The sequence below is a fragment of the Zerene cesonia genome, chromosome 22, assembly GCF_012273895.1.
Source record: "Zerene cesonia ecotype Mississippi chromosome 22, Zerene_cesonia_1.1, whole genome shotgun sequence".
In the NCBI taxonomy this organism is placed as follows: Eukaryota; Metazoa; Arthropoda; class Insecta; order Lepidoptera; family Pieridae; genus Zerene; species Zerene cesonia.
In genome coordinates this window covers 207,868-226,414 of record NC_052123.1, presented here as the reverse complement: position 1 = coordinate 226,414, position 18,547 = coordinate 207,868, and the positions used below count along the sequence as shown (strand labels likewise).

General features: G+C 35.2%; 1 protein-coding gene across 10 annotated transcripts in view; it reads left to right on the top strand.

Annotated features, from left to right (window-relative positions):
• LOC119836103 (rho guanine nucleotide exchange factor 11) overlaps nt 1–18,547 on the top strand; it is a 148,480-nt gene that overhangs the window by 90,950 nt on the left and 38,983 nt on the right. For 4 of the 10 annotated variants that reach the window (XM_038361353.1, XM_038361355.1, XM_038361354.1 and 1 more), the window contains exons 2-3: nt 11,300–11,686; nt 14,450–15,334. The exons of 5 other annotated variants lie outside the window; for them this stretch is intronic. In XM_038361353.1, coding sequence (XP_038217281.1) covers nt 11,494–11,686; nt 14,450–15,334 — 1,078 coding nt within the window. In that variant the 5' untranslated portion in view covers nt 11,300–11,493. Of the gene's footprint in view, nt 1–11,221; nt 11,687–14,449; nt 15,335–18,547 lie in introns of all 10 variants that reach the window. One more of the 10 variants, XM_038361352.1, reaches the window with a different exon arrangement.

Sequence of the window (18,547 nt, the reverse complement as noted above, 5' to 3'; positions counted from 1 at the left end):
CGTTACCACATTTACAGAATATGAGACGCGACCAATTTCTCGTTGAATAATGAAACAATTTAGATTCACCGTCTTAACTTACGCATATACGATTTCGTTCGTCGACCAATAAATAAAACGAACCGTATCGTATATCAAAGGATTCGCGAGTTGACGTAACTCATCTACAATTACATCCGTCCGCGCGGGCGACAACAAACTGTGTTGTATAACAGAATCAGATATGCCGGCGTCTTCCGGTAGCGTCGGTGCAGCGGCTGAAAGTCGTGGAAAAAGCATTGTTTTCGTTGACGCGGAGATTTCGCTCCGCGGTGGGAATGGTGAGGCAGGGAATGTTGTTTGGAAAATCATTGGAGACAAAGAGAAATGCGGTGAAACCAATTTAGACATCGATACCGTATGATGCTATGTTGGATGCACGCGCCGGAATGAAATATGATCGGACAGGATTGAGCGTGGACAGGTGGATTGAGTTTCAGCAGCGTGTTTGGGTTAATAATATAGAATATGTCTCTTTACTAAATAGTGATAATAAGAATACTAGGGGCTTAGTGGTTAGGAACACGTATTTAAATCGAAAAGGCGGAAGTTCAAGACCAGACATGCGTGCAAGAAATAAATGGCGTTTTCAATTTGTAAATATTTGAATATTAAATGTTGACGTATCTTTGGACAGTTTTGATTGCTGAATATATTGTAATGTTCCTATAATACTTATCCTATATATTTATAGTCTGATAGGAAAACTTAAAAAGAAAACACTGGCTTAAGCTTGTTCATGTAATATTTTACATTTATGGGTGAACAGGTCTATTTTCTGTATAAAATAGTCATGCTGTCCATATTATTAACGTCTATACTTTCAAAATAAGAATCACGGAAAAAACCTATTGTATTCGAGAGACGTGGTTTTCATTTAATAAAGTGTGACGCCCGGCTGTGACTTGAATATTACACGGCCATAACATTGACGCTAGAAGGTCCGAAACGATCGGTGATTCATGTTTTGAAATTATCGCGGTGGTTCCTGCTAAGCGCTTAAAAGCGGATTGAATGACCGGTTTGGCGTGACCCACGGTGTCCTTAAGGATATTTTATAATACTTAATGTCAAATAGGTCTATCCCTATTGGAAGGTCGATGCGTAATGAGAATTTGTCATTTGGGCACACTTACGGCTAATGGAAAATATAACCACATAGATATCCTTAGTGGCCACGTAAGAATAATTGTTTTGATAGTGAGTTATGGACACGAATGTTTGTTCAATCTCAAGTTGGTTATTACTGGTTAGTCAAGTATATATAGCAAGGTGGTTTGTTCTATATTTATTAAACGGGCCTCAAATAATCTCCAAAATCTAAATCAGTCATCACATGACTTTGCTATAACTTTGTTACTGTATACTTCGTGGAATATATCCAAATTATTAAAAATAATACAACTGTAAATGAATTAAAAACCAGTGCTATTGAAATATAACATAATAAGGTGGCTTAGAATTTAGAGGTCGCGCTGTGCTGGTCGCCAGTCGCAGGACAAATGATCTCATACTTTATTTATGTTGCCGTCGATACGGGCTGCTCGGGCGCATGTAACAATTGTTTCGACGCAGCTTTTTAATAATTCATTTCTATTTTAAAGTATAAGCGGTTGTTTAATCAGTGTGTAATTGGGTTATTTATAATGATTTCTTGAGGCGTCTCATGTTGAATCAATAGTACTTAAAGGTATTTAATATCTATAAAATATATGGCTGTTTTAATCCACCTGCAGACTGCACGTTTCAAGCAACTTAATCGTTATTCCATGATGCGGCGGGGTGCAAAGTATTGTGATGATATTCGTTGTTCCAGAGTAAAAAAGTTATATAACCTTTAGTTTGAGATATACTAACCTCCTAGATTATGAGCTTACTCTAACAAGAATTCAGTAGTAAATTTTAGACAGGCTTTTGATGATAACGAAAGAACAGTCAATGGAGTTAATTTTAATTACACTATATTGTTATTTTTCGTATCGGTGCTGTTCACTGGATGACATAATATAGTTACGTCTTTAAGTATGCGTAATAGGTTATTTCTAATGTGCACAATTTTACACGTAATTTTGTCATCATCATATCATCATCACAAGCTGGCCTTGACATTGGCAATGGGTATTATGAAAACTAATAACTTTCAATAGATATGCAGCGATAATGCAACGCATCTATCTTATCTAGATTATACTTGCGATAGCTTGGGAACTTGATTTGGTATTGCGTAATATTGAGTTATTTCATCGATTTTCTATCTCTGTCAAAATATGTTTACTTTTATGGCAATCAGGAATCTCAGATATTATTGCAGTTATTTAAAACGCTATTTCTTTCTGATGTTAAATTCTCAAGAGCTCGAATTCAAGAATGTAAACAAAAATCGCGTGAGGTCATGTTACAAGTACGTTGCCGATATATTGAAATATTTTGGATCTTCTGATGTCATTTTGATCGGATTAGGCTGTAAATTATTGGCATCGAATCGACCCGGTTGGTCTGAAAGTATGTTATTGTGACATGTATCAGAATTAGATTCTTAATTCCAAAATTCCATTCTCATGAGAAATTCCTTATTGGAATTCATTAAGTTCATTAAGTGCTACTAAAATCGTCTTTGGGTCAACTATTTCAGTCTTTCACATATGTTTTAAGACCTTCTTCCATAGCTTTCATTATGGCTGGGCTTTATAAGGAAGCAATATCTATTCTGCAACATCTTGCAAGTTTTCAAAGGTCGTTCACCGAAGAAGAACCATACCACATTAAAATTAGAAGTAATGTCCTTTGCCTTTGCAAGTTCGATACTCTGAACAATATAGATAGCGTAAGATTCGACATTGCCTATTAATTGAGAACGTGTTAGTACGGTAAGCAATACGGGATACTATCGCAGCCCTCATGTCGTCCTCTTCGATGTCTCCATGACTAACGTTCCATGATTCACTTGTGTGTTGCCGATCGAAAATAAACCGCGTTAAAACGTAATTAAGTTTAATATTGTTTACATTGCCCCCAACATCCCACCCACTGACAATTGTTTCATGGAAACTGGGTTATCGCTACCCACGGGATTGTAGTCACATGGCTTTTAGCGATTTTTTCATGTTTAGGACTTTAGTGGTTTTATGTTTGAAATAGCATCGTTAACATATCTATGATTAAAGTAGATTTACCATGTAGAAGTTGTGTTGTATTTATATTCACTAATGGCCGGAAAGTAATAAAGAACCAAGATTCTTGCCCAGGCATATGAAAAAAAAAGCGTAGAAAAAGTATTTTTGCAACGAATACAAATGTAACTTTTTTTGGAGCTAACAGTTGCCTTTAAATTAGGTTCTTAATGGTTACCACGTTATATTGCAATGTTTTAGTATCATCGGGAGGTACAGCGAGTAAATTTGAGTAACAAGTTGTAGCTATAAATAAAGTTTTAGCGAAGTAAACACTCCAACCCGGAATCGCATGAATAATTCAATGTTTAAATAACTCTTGTCTGTCTCGTTTTGAATATTATTTAATTACTAACTGTTTCCTGCACGCGTCGCTACTTTTTTGTTGTGATTTATAACTGTATTTATATTAAATCCAGTTTGGAATCTTGCATAAACAATATTTTTGCACGGCCGATGATCATCGGTTTCTAATTTTGATAGCTTGTTTATTATATTCATAGCACACGGACACATTTGTATGTTATGGTTATACTTGTAGGTTTTGTTATTACAACTATGTTGCAAATTGATTTTAGCATCAGTTATTAATTAGTAGAATCATCTATTAATTAGTAGCATCTAGTCCTGACGCCGTGCGACTCCCTTACCTATCTGCTCGTCAAAAGCATGTTAAAATCGGTACAGTCGTTTCTGAATTTATACACCACAAAAATAGGAATCTTTTCACTTATTATATTCGTTTAGATGGCTGTATAATTCTCAATTATTGTTTTTAAATAAAAGCATAAATTTTCGCTCGGGTATCCGTTGAATGGTGGCCAAGTAATAGGATCATGCGGGCTGCTACAATATGGCACTTTGGTGTGATGTGTCACTGTATGGGACGCTCGGGATGACATCATGGAATAGGGTTGTCAAAATATTTATTATTTTATGTATTAGATATCAATTAATTTGTTGTGTTACCTAGTTAGTATTTAGTGTCATCATTGGTGCAGTGCATATTTTTGTTTGTTTTGTCGTTTATCACGTATTTTAGTTGGTTGTCTGTTTTGTTTTTTCAAATTCTATACAGATGTTTTTTTTTAACGTGAATTGTATTATGAATTACGATGTAAGGCATTAAATGCTTCATAGAGCCTTATTTCTACACCAATATTAAGTTTCCCTTATTTCATGTTCAACATTCTATTCTTGATATATTTGCAATAAAAGTTACTCCAGTGTAGTTGGTGTGTTTATAGCTTTATATGTTTTCTTCACATCGGTGCGTCAGAAATTATACAGTGGCGTCCCTTGCCCACAAAGCGGCATATGCCCGCAAATTAGACTAATTCCGCAGCGCTGCGCGGAACATACGTTGCCATTTAGAGGGTGCGTTGTAATTGGGAGAGTATTTTTGAGCTTTGATCTTTGTAGGAAGGGATTCGAATTTTTTAAATTTTATTCGTACATTTGGCGTTGAAATTTAATTCCGTGCTTAATTAAACAGCAAGCAAGAGTAGGTATAATAATTATATTTAACATTTAATAATTTCTGGAACAATAATTTTGTAATATCTTATACTAGTTTAAATAGTACAGTGATATTCAATAACAAGTGATAGCAAAAAAATCTCATGTTACTCTTGTGGTGGACATTGCATTGACGCTAGGTAGCATTTAGTGATGATATTGATCTCGAATAATGTCCACTAATTTTGGATGCGCTTCAAATCAGGTTGAGAGTGTAATCGAACATACACACATTTGGCCTGCTCTGCCTCGCGCTAGCTCTGGCCAAATTTCTGCCAACATGGAGTTATCCGGTGCAATCTCGATGCAGGATTTGATCAATTGCTTGATATTATTAATTTAACGGTTTTAGAATGTCGTATGATTTAGATTGTGGAATAAAAATAAATTCGATCGATATAAGTTGGAATTTTCGCGTTATAAAGCTAACAAGTTTATTATGTTTGCTACCTTCTTGTTACAAAAAGTTGTTTGTTGTATAAATAACAAACTTTTAAAGCGGCATCGATTTGATCGATGAAATATTTTAGATTTCTACAGCTCAGTGCACTGTGCAACCATTTGTGAAATACAACATAGCATTAAAACGATCAGTTTTATATCGAACAATAGTACGAATCTAAAATTGAAACAATTTCAAATAGCTGCGCCGTGGATGATACGGCACGGATGGTTATTGTTCTTTTAATCGGAAGAATTTAACGCGTTATCGAATGTGTGTGGCGTAGGCGGTAGACTCGTCTGCAGAAGTTATTTATTGGGTTTTACTTAAGAATTCAAACTAGCCCCTCGCCCCGACTCGGCTTGGGTTGTATAGAGTAGTTAATTCTCACAACAAAAGTAAAATTTCGTAAAGTTGTTTTTTGGAAATCAACATATTTTTTACGTTAAAACTATGTCGTCGCGGTCACTAGTTTTTGGTGTGTGTAAATTTTTTTTTTTTTGCAATCTCTTAGTAGGTTGTATTACTTCATATGGTTTCAGTTACATTTACAAAAACAAACCGCACCGCCGTAATCGTATATTACTTAACAATTTCATCTTTATTTATTAACGATTGTCCGAAGATATTGTAAGGAAAAAACCGTAATAACGCAACGACAACGCTGGTTTGTCTGCAATATCTGTAAGAAACTCTACGTAGAATAAACAATACAAGGTATAGACTTCTCAATACACAACATTCTTTTTTATAATATGATTGTTCAAAAAGTTAGACTCACGATGTAATTTTTAAGTATAATTTGGAATCGATCGCAGAGGAGCAGTGAGGAGTCGATCTCTTGGCACGCGGCCATACAGACCAGAGGCGACGGCTTCGCTCGTGATCGCTTTTATGTCGGTTTTATGTCTGTGTCTTCTTTTATAGGGTCGTTTTTGCGAATCTGTGACGTGACGCGTGTTTGTTTCGCACGGGTCGCGTGGTGTTGGTATTGGTTGGTATGTTAGAAACAATCGTGTGTTTCTGTCAGAGGACTCGAATATAATGTTATGTTATATTGTTTTGATTTCACACCTCCCTAAAGTTATGTATGCTGTGCTTTCGTTTATTAGGAAACTGTTACACATTAGATTGTACATAGTGAAAAATTGCATATTTTTTAATAAAAACTATGTCAACAGTCTTGTGAATCTAGATCATTTATATAAAATTCAATCCACGTTTATCCACACATATACATATACAAAAACTTTAAATGTTACATTGATGAGGATAAATAGATAAATAGGATTGCTTCGTGCTCTGTAAACATGGGATCACGGGGTAGAGAGACTAGAGTGTAATAAAATGAAATGTCTTCTAATGTCATTCAAAAATAGTTCATTTCGATGCGAGTGAAATGTTTCGCTATTATCTACGAATGGATTTCAATTTTCAAGTGGCTGGAAGGCCGCGCCGCCATGTGGTTTTGCTTCAACTTTGATGTTTGACTGGAACGTTTCAAAGGAATATTTCGTGTTTTATTTTCGGCTGCCTTTGGGTTTCTTGACAGATTTTTTCTTCCTGTTTTGTTCTATAGATATATATTGATAGATATATATCTATATAAATATTAGAATATATGTATATACATATTATAATAGTATGAACGAATTTCAATTTGAAATATAGCCTGTATCTTCCTACAAATAATTTATTATATAGAAGTTTACCGTTACAACTGAACTGCTTTTATAAGCTTCATTTGTACGTTTGTATGAAACAGAACGATAAGACTCGATTTTGACCAACTTGATAGGGACACATTGAATTCAAAACTTGTACAATTATCAAGTATCGGTGATAATACAATAATTTCTTGAGTTTACCTTATTATCCTAATTAGGATCGCCAGGATTGAATAATTTCTTTTGTTACGTTTGCTCGCGTACCTACAAGAGCAAGATAGGCAATTTGTTTCATTCGGTAAATAGGATTCCAGTATTGCAATGATTCATTATTCAACGAAGTATATAAACACATAACTATGCGAATTATGCAACATTCATCCGGCGAGATTAATATGCAATACATGTATTGATATAATTCGTATTTAATTGCGCTTCAATGTGATGTCATTTGTTCTATTAAAGTGCTAGTTAATGTGTGGCATATTGCGTTAAGAAGAGAACGATGCACTGAAAGTGGTGCGGTGGTACTGCCTGCGATTTCAATTAAATTTGCGCAATGGTCATGAACAATAAAAAAAATAATAATTCTGTCAAACGTTATAGTCTTTACTAACTATCTAGACAGTGTCTGAAGCTCCTTAGAAGCGTGCTAAAACACCAATTATCAACGGAATCTCGTAAAGCAAGATGTAAACAACACAAAATTGAATCCGTTTTGTGCTCGGCCAACAATAGGACGGTTTATTATCGATCAGCGGCACGGGAACGTGACAATATGCGCACGCGCAGCCCAACGGTACGCGCCTAATGTGGACCCGGTCGTAATGGGACGGTTCTTGAAATACTCAATGGGTGAATAAAATAATGTAAAGTAAAAGAAATTCAGGCAGACAATAAATGTTGCATGAGCCTTCAAACTTTTTTCCATGCTTTGATAGATGATGGTTTTTTTTATTGCTTGATAGGGAAGCACTTGACTAGCATCTCGCCTGCTGGTAAGCGTAGATGTAGTCTAAGATGGAGCGCGCTTCCCTAGAAGGTACCTGTTCACCCTACTTTTGAAGATCCCCAGATTATATCCGTCAAGGAACACAGACTCAGAATTCATGATAAATACTTAGACTAATACTATTACTAATACTAAGACTTGGTTATACCAGAAGAACGATTATATGAATAGAAGTAACACACCATAAATTAATCCACTAGATCCGAATATTTCATCGTACAATCTCCACGGTATATATTCATCAGGTTGATAATATGTTTTGGTAAACTTTTCCCGAAGCACGAATTAGAGATGACATCACCGTTTAATGTGTAATTAATAACTTTGCGCATTGAAATTATATTATGTTTTCAACGCGATTAATAACGCATTTAAAATAACATAAAATATAACAACTGTTTACAAATAGCGTGTTTCAATACACGACGCAGGTAGATTGGCGCGCATCCAAACGTGATATCACCGCAATACAAACGTTTCATACGTGCTAGGGATGTATTTTTTTTATTATGGTATCGATATCGATAAATGCATGTTGATAATAATTGGCGTTATCATAAAGGTGAGGAGTTTATTTGCTTGTTTGAACGTGTAAATTTCGGAGGAAACAGAGGACCGATGTCGAACATTCTTACATCGTGTCAGGTACGCGTAACGCGATCCCTGATGCTGTTACATAGGCTATATGTATATGTATCACGGGCGTGTAGGGGCGGACAGTTAGTTATAGATGAGTATCGAGTATCGACTCTATTCCATCACTAGTGACGTATAGGAAGTGTACAGTGAGAATGGATGCGCTATTTTTATTCAAATCTGGGATGTGTCGGTTTTGACTTGCGGCAAATATACAATTTGTTGTTGTTGTAGGTAATAGGTACGGATGTCGAGGAATGTGGAGTGAACACATGAAATTAGGTTGTGTCAGGTTTTATTCCTGTCATTAAACAATGTATGAAATTAAATTTTGAGAGTTTGCTGCGTCGATTTCAAAGCATAAAATCTAGGCCTTTCATCGTTAATATTTCCTAATAAGTTTCAGTAGTAGTAAATATTTCCATTTTTTTCATAAATATTAGATAGGTTATTCATATTTTGAATATAGCCTCAGCAATGTCGCTCCCTGAATTAAATTTATTTTGTTCAATCTAGGCTGTTTTCATAATGCTCACGCTTTTTGATTCCCTTATTTATGGCTTGGTTTCGCATCTAATATTGTAAATTTAGTAAGGGTTTTGAATACACTTTATTTTCGAAATATGCAGAACCAACCATTAACTTCTGCGTCACTTACCAATTCACTTCAAAAAAGAAGTTACCTCATAACTTTTTACTTGGTGGACCGATTTTGATCATTTTTCTTTTTATTGAAAGCTGATGCATCCCATATCCCATTTAACCATACTAGTTTTAACAATTTGAAGGCAGTGTAGATTTTTGTTGAAAATTATGATTTTACATTAAATAGCAAACTGAATATAACAAATAATAATCAATAAACATGAGTCAGAGATGTGACTTGATGTATGTTCAGTAAATGTCGCTAGATTTGCGGAAGTGTATCTCATAGTAGAATTAGCAGACTGGTTAGCATTTGAGATTGATACAGCTGACCTTGGCCTGTACGTGATAAGATTCTGGCAATTATGAATATACATTGTCAAACATAATGTGAAAAATTACATACATATAATGTGATATTACGGTCGTACTAGACGAAATCACACTGTAAGTTGGAATAAACTGTAACTATTATGTGTAACTAATGTTTGAAATTAAATTGTTAAATGTAAGGGCGATTGATAGACCTAGCTGCGTTGAATGCAGGCAGTAGGTATAGGTATATCGCAAAACTTCTCAGTCGTATTTCCATACATTGACTTCATACGCAGTTATTAACTCGTTTCCTAAAATAACCACATCTTATGGAAACAATACGAGAAATGTAATTAAACGGCCCTATGTGTGTATATATTTGGCATGGTAATTACACATAACGGCGCGACTGTTAACGAGTTGGAGTTGTTCGAACATTTCGGGTTTATGTGTGTATGTACGTATGTATATATATATTTGACTCCTCCGCCGTCTGTCTGTTGCGATCAGGTGGTCGCGTCTCGTTTGCCTTCACGTGACGTAAATAAAGAAAAGGAAAGAATTAACAGGCAGATGCATTGTGCCGACATGTACAAAAAACAATATGAATTATTATAATGAAACCAAAAAACCCGAGCTAGCTTTTTACTTTTATTCTTATAATAGTTCTTTCAATTGATATTCGTATTGCTCGGGTAAGAAAAAAACATAAATCCATCCCTTTTCCTTTTATGTGCGCGTGAGTGTTTACCCGTCATAACTTGTCACCATAACATGACACATTAGAAGATAAATTCGCGCTCGTTTTGTGTAAATTATCGCGTCCTGCGCCCGCGCAGTTGCGTAACGGTTTTATAGCACGGACTTCCGATGGGAAGCTTCCGCCACTGGCTCGATGGCCCACTAGCTGAGGTGTTTGTACTATTTACAACGTGAAAACTATAGCACATAGACTTCTATAGATCCAAATATAGTAAAAGTATGATTCAGTTCAGTACAATAACTGTAATATTATACACAATTTAGGTAGCCGAGAATCCATATAGATAAAATATATTATTATTTATAACAAAATTTATAAAAAGCCTTGATGTGATGTTGAAACATTAACCTAGTGAAAAATTGCGTGGTTTATCGTGCGCAAGCGCATAAACAATCTACAATGGTGTTTAAATAGGAATATGGGTATGCCATATTGTGCACTATATTTAGATAACGAGACACGTGTTGTGCTCTCGAGTTCGTTTATTAGCGTGTTCCACATGTTTGTAGCTCGCCCGTGGGTTTAATGCGATTTTGGCGAATTCATAAAAGTTGGACCAAAATTTGAAAAATTTGTCAACTTGACCAGTCTAGCTGACCCGGCAAACGCTGTTCTGCCTTACTCTTATCCTTTAGAGGTATGAAAAATAGATGTTGGCTGATTCTCACACATACCCAATATGCACACAAAATTTCATAAGAATCGGTCCAGCCGTTTCGGAGGAGTTTGGCAACGAAAACTGTGACACGGGAATTTTATATATTAGAGATTACATATTTCATTTGTCGAGATACAGACGTTTCGGCGGTCTCATAAAATGCATAAGAAGATATAGGCCTTTGTTTATGAATGGACTATTATTTGTTCTGTCGTAATTTTGTTAAGATATCATATGAAATGTTAGTGAAATGACTATTTAGTATTTGTGGTAAATGATCTGGTTAATTGGCGTAGTTTGTTTTTGTTTAGATGTTAATATGTTTTTCGTATTAATGACCTATCGTAATCTTGTAGGCAATAATGACAGTGGTAATGGATAGCAAAATAACATCCGAAATAAAATAAATGAATCGATTGTACGTGACTTTTCAGGTTTAGACGTAGTGATGTGATAAAACAGTGATTATAAAACAATGGGTGAAGTTTTTATATCTCAGTGCGTGCCGAGTGAAATGTGCTATGAGAAGATACTGTGAAAATATTTCACGATAATTCTACCTGCTCGTAAACTTTGTGTGTCGAATTGGTGATTGTCAAATGTCAAATAAGTGGACGCAACCGTTTATATGGTCAGTATGATGTGGTTCAAGAGGGATCCGAAGGTCCCCGAGAAGGTCGAGAACGGCTTGAACAAGCTGCGCAAGAAGAAGCAGAGCGCACTGCAGCCGACGCGAGAGTCGAGCGAGAGGGAGACCTCCACGGAGAGCGATAAGGAGAGACGGAGATATTCCGACATATTGGATATCAGAGTGTCGATGGGTATGTTCTACGTTCTTGGATTTCTGTTGGAGGTTTTTTGCAGAGATTTAGAGATTTGTTTGGGATTTTGAGACCACTTCAATGGTAACTTCGTTTTGAAATTACGTTAGTTAATAAAAACAACTAAATTCATTTGACTCATCATTGTTATTTAAGTGGTCCTATTGCTTAAAATAGAAATGACTCCAACTTGATTAAAGAAAACATGAGATTGCGAAGCGTTTCTATGCGAGTTATAATAACAGATATTGACTAGGTACACCTACTTAAAAGCTGTGTTTTCGTTATATTTTTTTTTTATAAATATTTAATATATTTCGGATCAACGGTTTAAATTTATTTTAAAATAACTTAGGTAGACGAGAAATAAATAAATTACAATGGTAATAAAATACCTAATTTTCACAAAAACGTTTCTATTATGGGCGCATAATTGCAGTTTAAAGTAAAACAATTGCAAGCCTATTTATAGCTATTATGACATAACAATATTGTCGGTCCGTTCCACTTTGCTGTAATAATGTCAATTTATTCATGTCAATGTCATAAGGTCAGTAGGTTTGAGTCAGTCGGATGTAGAACATTATCGCACAATTGCATTTTTAGTCCTGTTAAAATTGAATTATTGTTGGTTCAATTGGGACTTAAAATATTGTTAATGAATATTAATAAAATATTTACTGGACTTATTATTTAAAATGTGACAAACACGGGTAGATCTATTCTATAGTTTTGAATATACTTCAAAGTAATCATTTTACAATTAAAATGTATCCAAGGGACAGACTTCTAAGTAGTTTTTGTAAACGTTTGTATTTTAAAGCAAACTTTAATCGTATTCAATTATTATTAGATCGAATATACGTGCCCACTTGAGGTGCACTTCGCATCGGCAAAAAGCTCGAAGTGTTTAAGTTTGGTGACGTCATAAAAGCATCCATACAAATATTTTTACAACAATAATTGGATTGAGAAACGCTTTTAGTACTTAACATATTGCTATAGTAATAAATCCCAAGTTTTTGATCTCTTAACTTTATACTGGGATAAAGATACTTAACAGTGTTTGTAGTTACATACATTTGTTTTTGTGATTTCATTAGCTTATGTTTTATTATAATGAAACGTGTCAGTTGGTCAGTACAAATTTGCGTTCGCAATATGTAGTTAATCTCTGTTTACAAATTATCCCGCCGGTTTTATCGCGGGTTATCACTATCAAACATTCGATAAGCGGGTTATGCAATGTGAGCCTATAGGCTATGAGGCAGTTGTATTGTCTTAAATGGGTTACGTGTTATATGGGCTACTACATTGTATAAGGGTCGGCTTAAATCCTCGAATTTGTTATGCCGTTAAGGTAAATGGTATATATAATAAAAACAAATGTTTAATTCAATAAATATGAAGTGGTGAATTAAATGTTTTAAGGCTATAAACTTATTCGTATTAAAATGAATGATGATTAATTGTGAATAATCGTATCGATGAAATTATAACTGAAAAGAAAAGACAAAATGAGTGTTGGAAACACTTAGATATGTAATGTAATTTAATAGAATGTAATCTCTTTAACATAATGTTAATTATCAGATAAATTATTATTACAATAGACGATAAATATGAGGCTTTGCGTGCGCCGATTAACCTAATTCGATGACCTTCCTGTTGCACGGAAATTTGGGTTAATTATAGTTTATTTATTTTGTTGCTACACCGAGGTGTGCTCTTGTCAGATATTAATACGGGCATAGTGAACAGGAAGAATGTCTGATATGTTATTACAAGGAAAATATTTGATTGAAGCTATACAAAAAGCAATCTATTGATATCAACATTTTTATAAAAACTTTAATTGTTCACACAAAGTGGTACATTCATAAAGTATAAAAATGTTTTGATTTTCAAATAAATCTATTTAAAGAAACAGTTACCTTGCGCAATCGTCACCAATAATAATTTCGATTGCACCAACAGGACACGCGTACATAAATTAATTGTATAACGTGTATGGGCGGAATTACAAACCGATATTTAATTGTATTTCGTAAGAGCCATTTAGTAACTCATTAATATTGAATTCACCACAACCAAAGTTAGAAGAGAAAGCCAAGCGCTTTCTAGTTGCAGATCAGATGTAATACATCGTTTACACGACTCGCCTTTTTTGTCACCCGTCTCGCATAGAAAGCCGACGGATTGTATGTTAATAGACAATTTGCAAATATTCCAAAATGTAATTGACAATTTTCGCGTCACGGAAAAAGTATTTTACAATTATAACGGTGTTGTTCCATTTGTAACCTCGCGTCATGCATGCGGAGGTTTTTTCGCAGAGTTGAAGACAAGTATAAAACATCAAGCACCTCGTTTCGCTTTTGTGTCGTAGGGTTTCTCGTCGAGTCAACTGCGCAGGTCGTAATTATTGTGTATTCACAATCGCGCGTATGTCATCTCCTCTTTATATCGAGAACGAATAATCCTTCATTATACTGTTTGTATTGTCTATGTCACAATCACTGTCATTATTTAGCCATCCGTCATTTGTAACTATAATTAAAACAGTTTTTGCAATTTATATAACGCGATAATAACTCAACTCAATCGTTGACCTTCATCGTTTTTATCAAATTGTCAATTTAAATTACGCTGTTAGTTATATTATACACAAGCTTAGCAATATCTGGTATCCATGGTATAGAAACGCTTACTCGCAATCCAATGGTATGATATTAGGGTTCTTATTAAAACAATTTTTCTTAGAACGGCGAGATGAAAGCGACGAGTCTCTATACGAATCTGCTGATTGCCAGAGTGACGTCATCTCAGCCAGCGATGACGCGCTGCCGAGGCTCAGTCAGGCTCACACCATGAGCAAGGAATCGCTTAAACTCGCGGTAACAGATGAAGAAGTCGAGATCAGATCCAAGAAAGGGCATAGGAAAACCATGTCGCTATCGAATCCTTTGGAAATTGTCAAAACACTAGGCGATGAATGGTTCGATCACAAGAAAGAGGTAGATAAAAATTGTGACAGGAAAAAGTCAAGAGAGAGCCTCTGGAGCGAGGAAGATTCTGTCCATGGTTCTAACGTTAAACTAGATCTCAAAAAAAGCAGCAAGAAGGATGATAAAAATGAAGCTAAAGATGCGAAAAGGAAAAGCAGTAAAGGCTCTTCCGTAGGCAGCTTTAACTTTCTAAGACGTAAAAAGACGCCAACGTCAATGAAACCCGTCGAGGCCGTGGTAGAAGTCGATGGTGCTGTTAACGCTAATGAAATTATGAACCATACTAAATTATTTTTGGAAGAGGAGAAACGAGTCGCGGCCCTATCCGTGTACGTGCCTCCAGTGGAAACGGATTCAGACGAGGAGGTGCCTACAAAGAGAGCAATAGGAGAACGCAGAAGAAGATTGAGTAGACAGGCGTCTAGAAGCAAAAGTAAGGTTCGTGGGAAGAGTCAGACGGTCAGAGTGAACACTCTCAGAAAGTCTCACAGCGGGACTTTGAAGAAAGCCAAGAAGAAGAGCGTTAAAGCGCCGATGAATAGGAGCCGGCAAGCCAGCATAGCCGAGCCCAGCCCTATTGTGAAAAAGAAGAACTCGGACTCGTTCAAGCAGAACTCTTGGCTCTTCAGCGCTTCCAGAGGTGAGTTTATACTTTGTTTTATTTAAAAATGCTAATTGATTGTTAAAATAATTAATTCCATAAAAAGGTACACTTTTAGGTACATTTCCATGTTTCGTAAAACGCTGTTCAGTAATACCGCAGCGTCAAGTATTTATTGTTAGTATTAGTAGTGTCTGTGAAATTACTTTTTTTACTGGCTTTATTTCTTCCTTTTGTAATAGGTTGCGGTGAAGCCACGTAAACCTAGCAGGAAAACAGAATTACTTACGCTTTTATGATTTACAATATATTCTCAGAATAGTGCGCTGGTCTAAGTGCTAAACCCTAGGCTAATGGCTCAAGCTGCAATATTGTTCAAGGCCTGGCTATTATTACCCACTCTTCGCCGCAGCGAAACTGCTATAATTAAACAAAGCTCATTGTAAAATCTATTTTCTTAATCGTGAGTCAAATAATAATTAATCAATCGTAAAACAAATTGAATGCGTGTAAAGTCACGGCGACGCGTTATTTATAACTGTCAAATATTGACCATGCGGACCGGTACTGAGTGGAGGCTAGCCACGGGTGGTCATTCATTGATATTATGCATATGGCTTTTATATGATTAGCATATCGTCTATTAAGGTTGTACGATTTGGGTATCCTAGCTAACTTAGTGAAATATACGTTGTCAAATGTTTTGTGTGGATTATTTTAAAATAAACCATAATTACCCGGATATTCGCGACGTGTATTGTGTTTGCTTTTTTCCTTTTCAATTGTGTTCTCTGAAATAGCTTTGCGCTATAGAATAGTAGCCATTGGTGAGTTACTTTCGTAAGCAATTGTAATGTGTGACCTCATGTTTACCTGATTGCCTTGGTCAACACCATCCGCATTTGTAACGTATGCAGTAAGAATGTGAGCGTCGTAAGATCACTTCTGTCAATAGATGGGATTACCTTGAAAATAATGCTAATTGCATAATGATCGAGCTTTGCTGACAACTGTCACTGACGATGACGATACGATGATTTATTTTCTACAACAATTTCATTGATTTCCATTTGCAATTTCTTCTCGAATAAATCTGCCACCACATGCTTATTAACGATGTTACGTTTAAATTGCTTAAAGTAAATGAAGTTGCTTGAAATTATTGTTTTCGTTAATAACAAACGTGGTAAAATAATCGATAAACAAGTTCTGAAGTTGTGTTAATGCAATTTAGGTGTTTATAAACATTTTCCGCAATCACCTTCCTCAAAATGACAAGCTCCTTCAATCATAAATAACAAATGTAGCTTGTTAATATTGATCGAAGACAAGCTCGCGGATTGTGGAACTTATTAAATGATGTCACCGATTCTTAATTACTTACACTTTATAATTGAAATAGTGGGTGGTGGCTTCGTAATTTCCCAATTTTTTCACAACGTTTTATGTTGGATATGCATAAAATGAAAAGCGGTAATATACGTTTGAAAATAGAAATAATCTTGGCATATCATTTATTGATCGGCCTGTTTGTAGTTGTTATAAGAGATCGCGATAAAAAATATTTTAAAATAATCACACACTTACACGAGAGAAGGATTTTGATTTTTTTCAGTGCCGTCAATAACATCATTTATCTAGCTCGATATAAAAATTGCATATCACAATAAATCTGAATCAATTTACATTCCAAATAAGTTCTAGATATCTGTCCTCGATCCCATTCAGCTGTCGGGGAAGACGGATCATTGAGTCTGGCGGTCTCATTAAATGAAACATAACGGTATTCATTTTTATCTACGATAACGAGACGATCGGAGGCATTATTAATTTCATTAAAATTCTGCGTTATCTTTGTGTAGATTATATTGAGGTTTGACATGTACACAAGTGTACTGTCCAAATTGTCTTTTATTTTGGTGGTCGATTGTTAGGTGCGGCTCGGGTTGTTGGGAATTGTGATCTGATTGATGGATTTGTATTGAATATGCGCTGATGATAATGAGAAACCAATTAAAACCATCGATGAATCGTATTCAAATTTAAACAATTTTATTTTATGTTTTAGAGGACGATTCTTTAGTATGACGAATTTAGTCATGCACAATATTATCTTTGATTTGCGAATTTTTATCTCCGTCTATGGTCGTAGATGGCGTCCTAGAAGCTACTTAACGTAGAAATTATAACTATTTCTTTAGAAAGGAAAGAGTAATTGTTTTATTTTCATTCAAATATTCGGTCAAATAATTTCCGTGTTTCCTTTAAAGGTGCAATATATCCGTTATAATAAATGACCTATTTCTAATATTATAATGCAATGGCATTAGCCCATATTCCTGTTCGCGCATATCTCACTTCTCACTTAACGTGAATATAATGATCTTATTCATTCAGTTCATAAAAACAGATAAACATTAATTATTCGTACAACGACATATTCTTCTATCATTGTGAGTTCGCATAAAGAAGTCAGTATGGGGCAACTATAAATTCATTGATCAGACAGCGCGGCATGTCAGCGCAAGCCGAGCTCTACATTCCGACGGCGGTCAATGGGACGTGGATGTAGCCAAGTGGATGTGCGATGTTCCTTGATGCGTGTGACGTTGGTAGATGCATTTGTTGATGGCAATATATTTTGGTTTTGTTCTTTTGAATGGTCTTTTTTTGACGTTTGCGTAGTCTGTGTGTAGCCTCATACATTGATTTCAATTTCATATATTTAAATAATTGCTTATGGTTCAGTATGGCCAGTTTTCATCGATTTAGAGTATATTTTTTATTGATGAAGTAAGTGTCTATGTCATAAAGGAATGCAAATTGTTACTTTTGATGATTGTGACGTGATTTACAAAGCTTTATTAAACCTATACTAAAGCCTGTATCCAACATTTTGAAATGTTTATATAAATAAAGCACTGTAAGAACAGGTTGTGCTCAGTAATTTTTTGATAAGTTTTTAGTTTTGATAAAATTTATATTATTGTAGAAAAGACTTTAGTTTAATCTGATTTGGTCATCCAAAAACTGTCAAATCTCAGAATTTTTTATGTCGATGATTGTATGTATTCGTGTATAAATTGTCTGTCTTGTCTCGAATGTTGCTACATTCCGCATTTTCTAAGACTGCGCCCAAATTGGTACAAAGCTCAAACTAATCAGTGCTATTGTTTAACTCTATCAGATCTCTACGGTTTCGAGATAAAAGAACCGTTCGGTACAACTTGTACTAGTATTGTTAGCATTTAT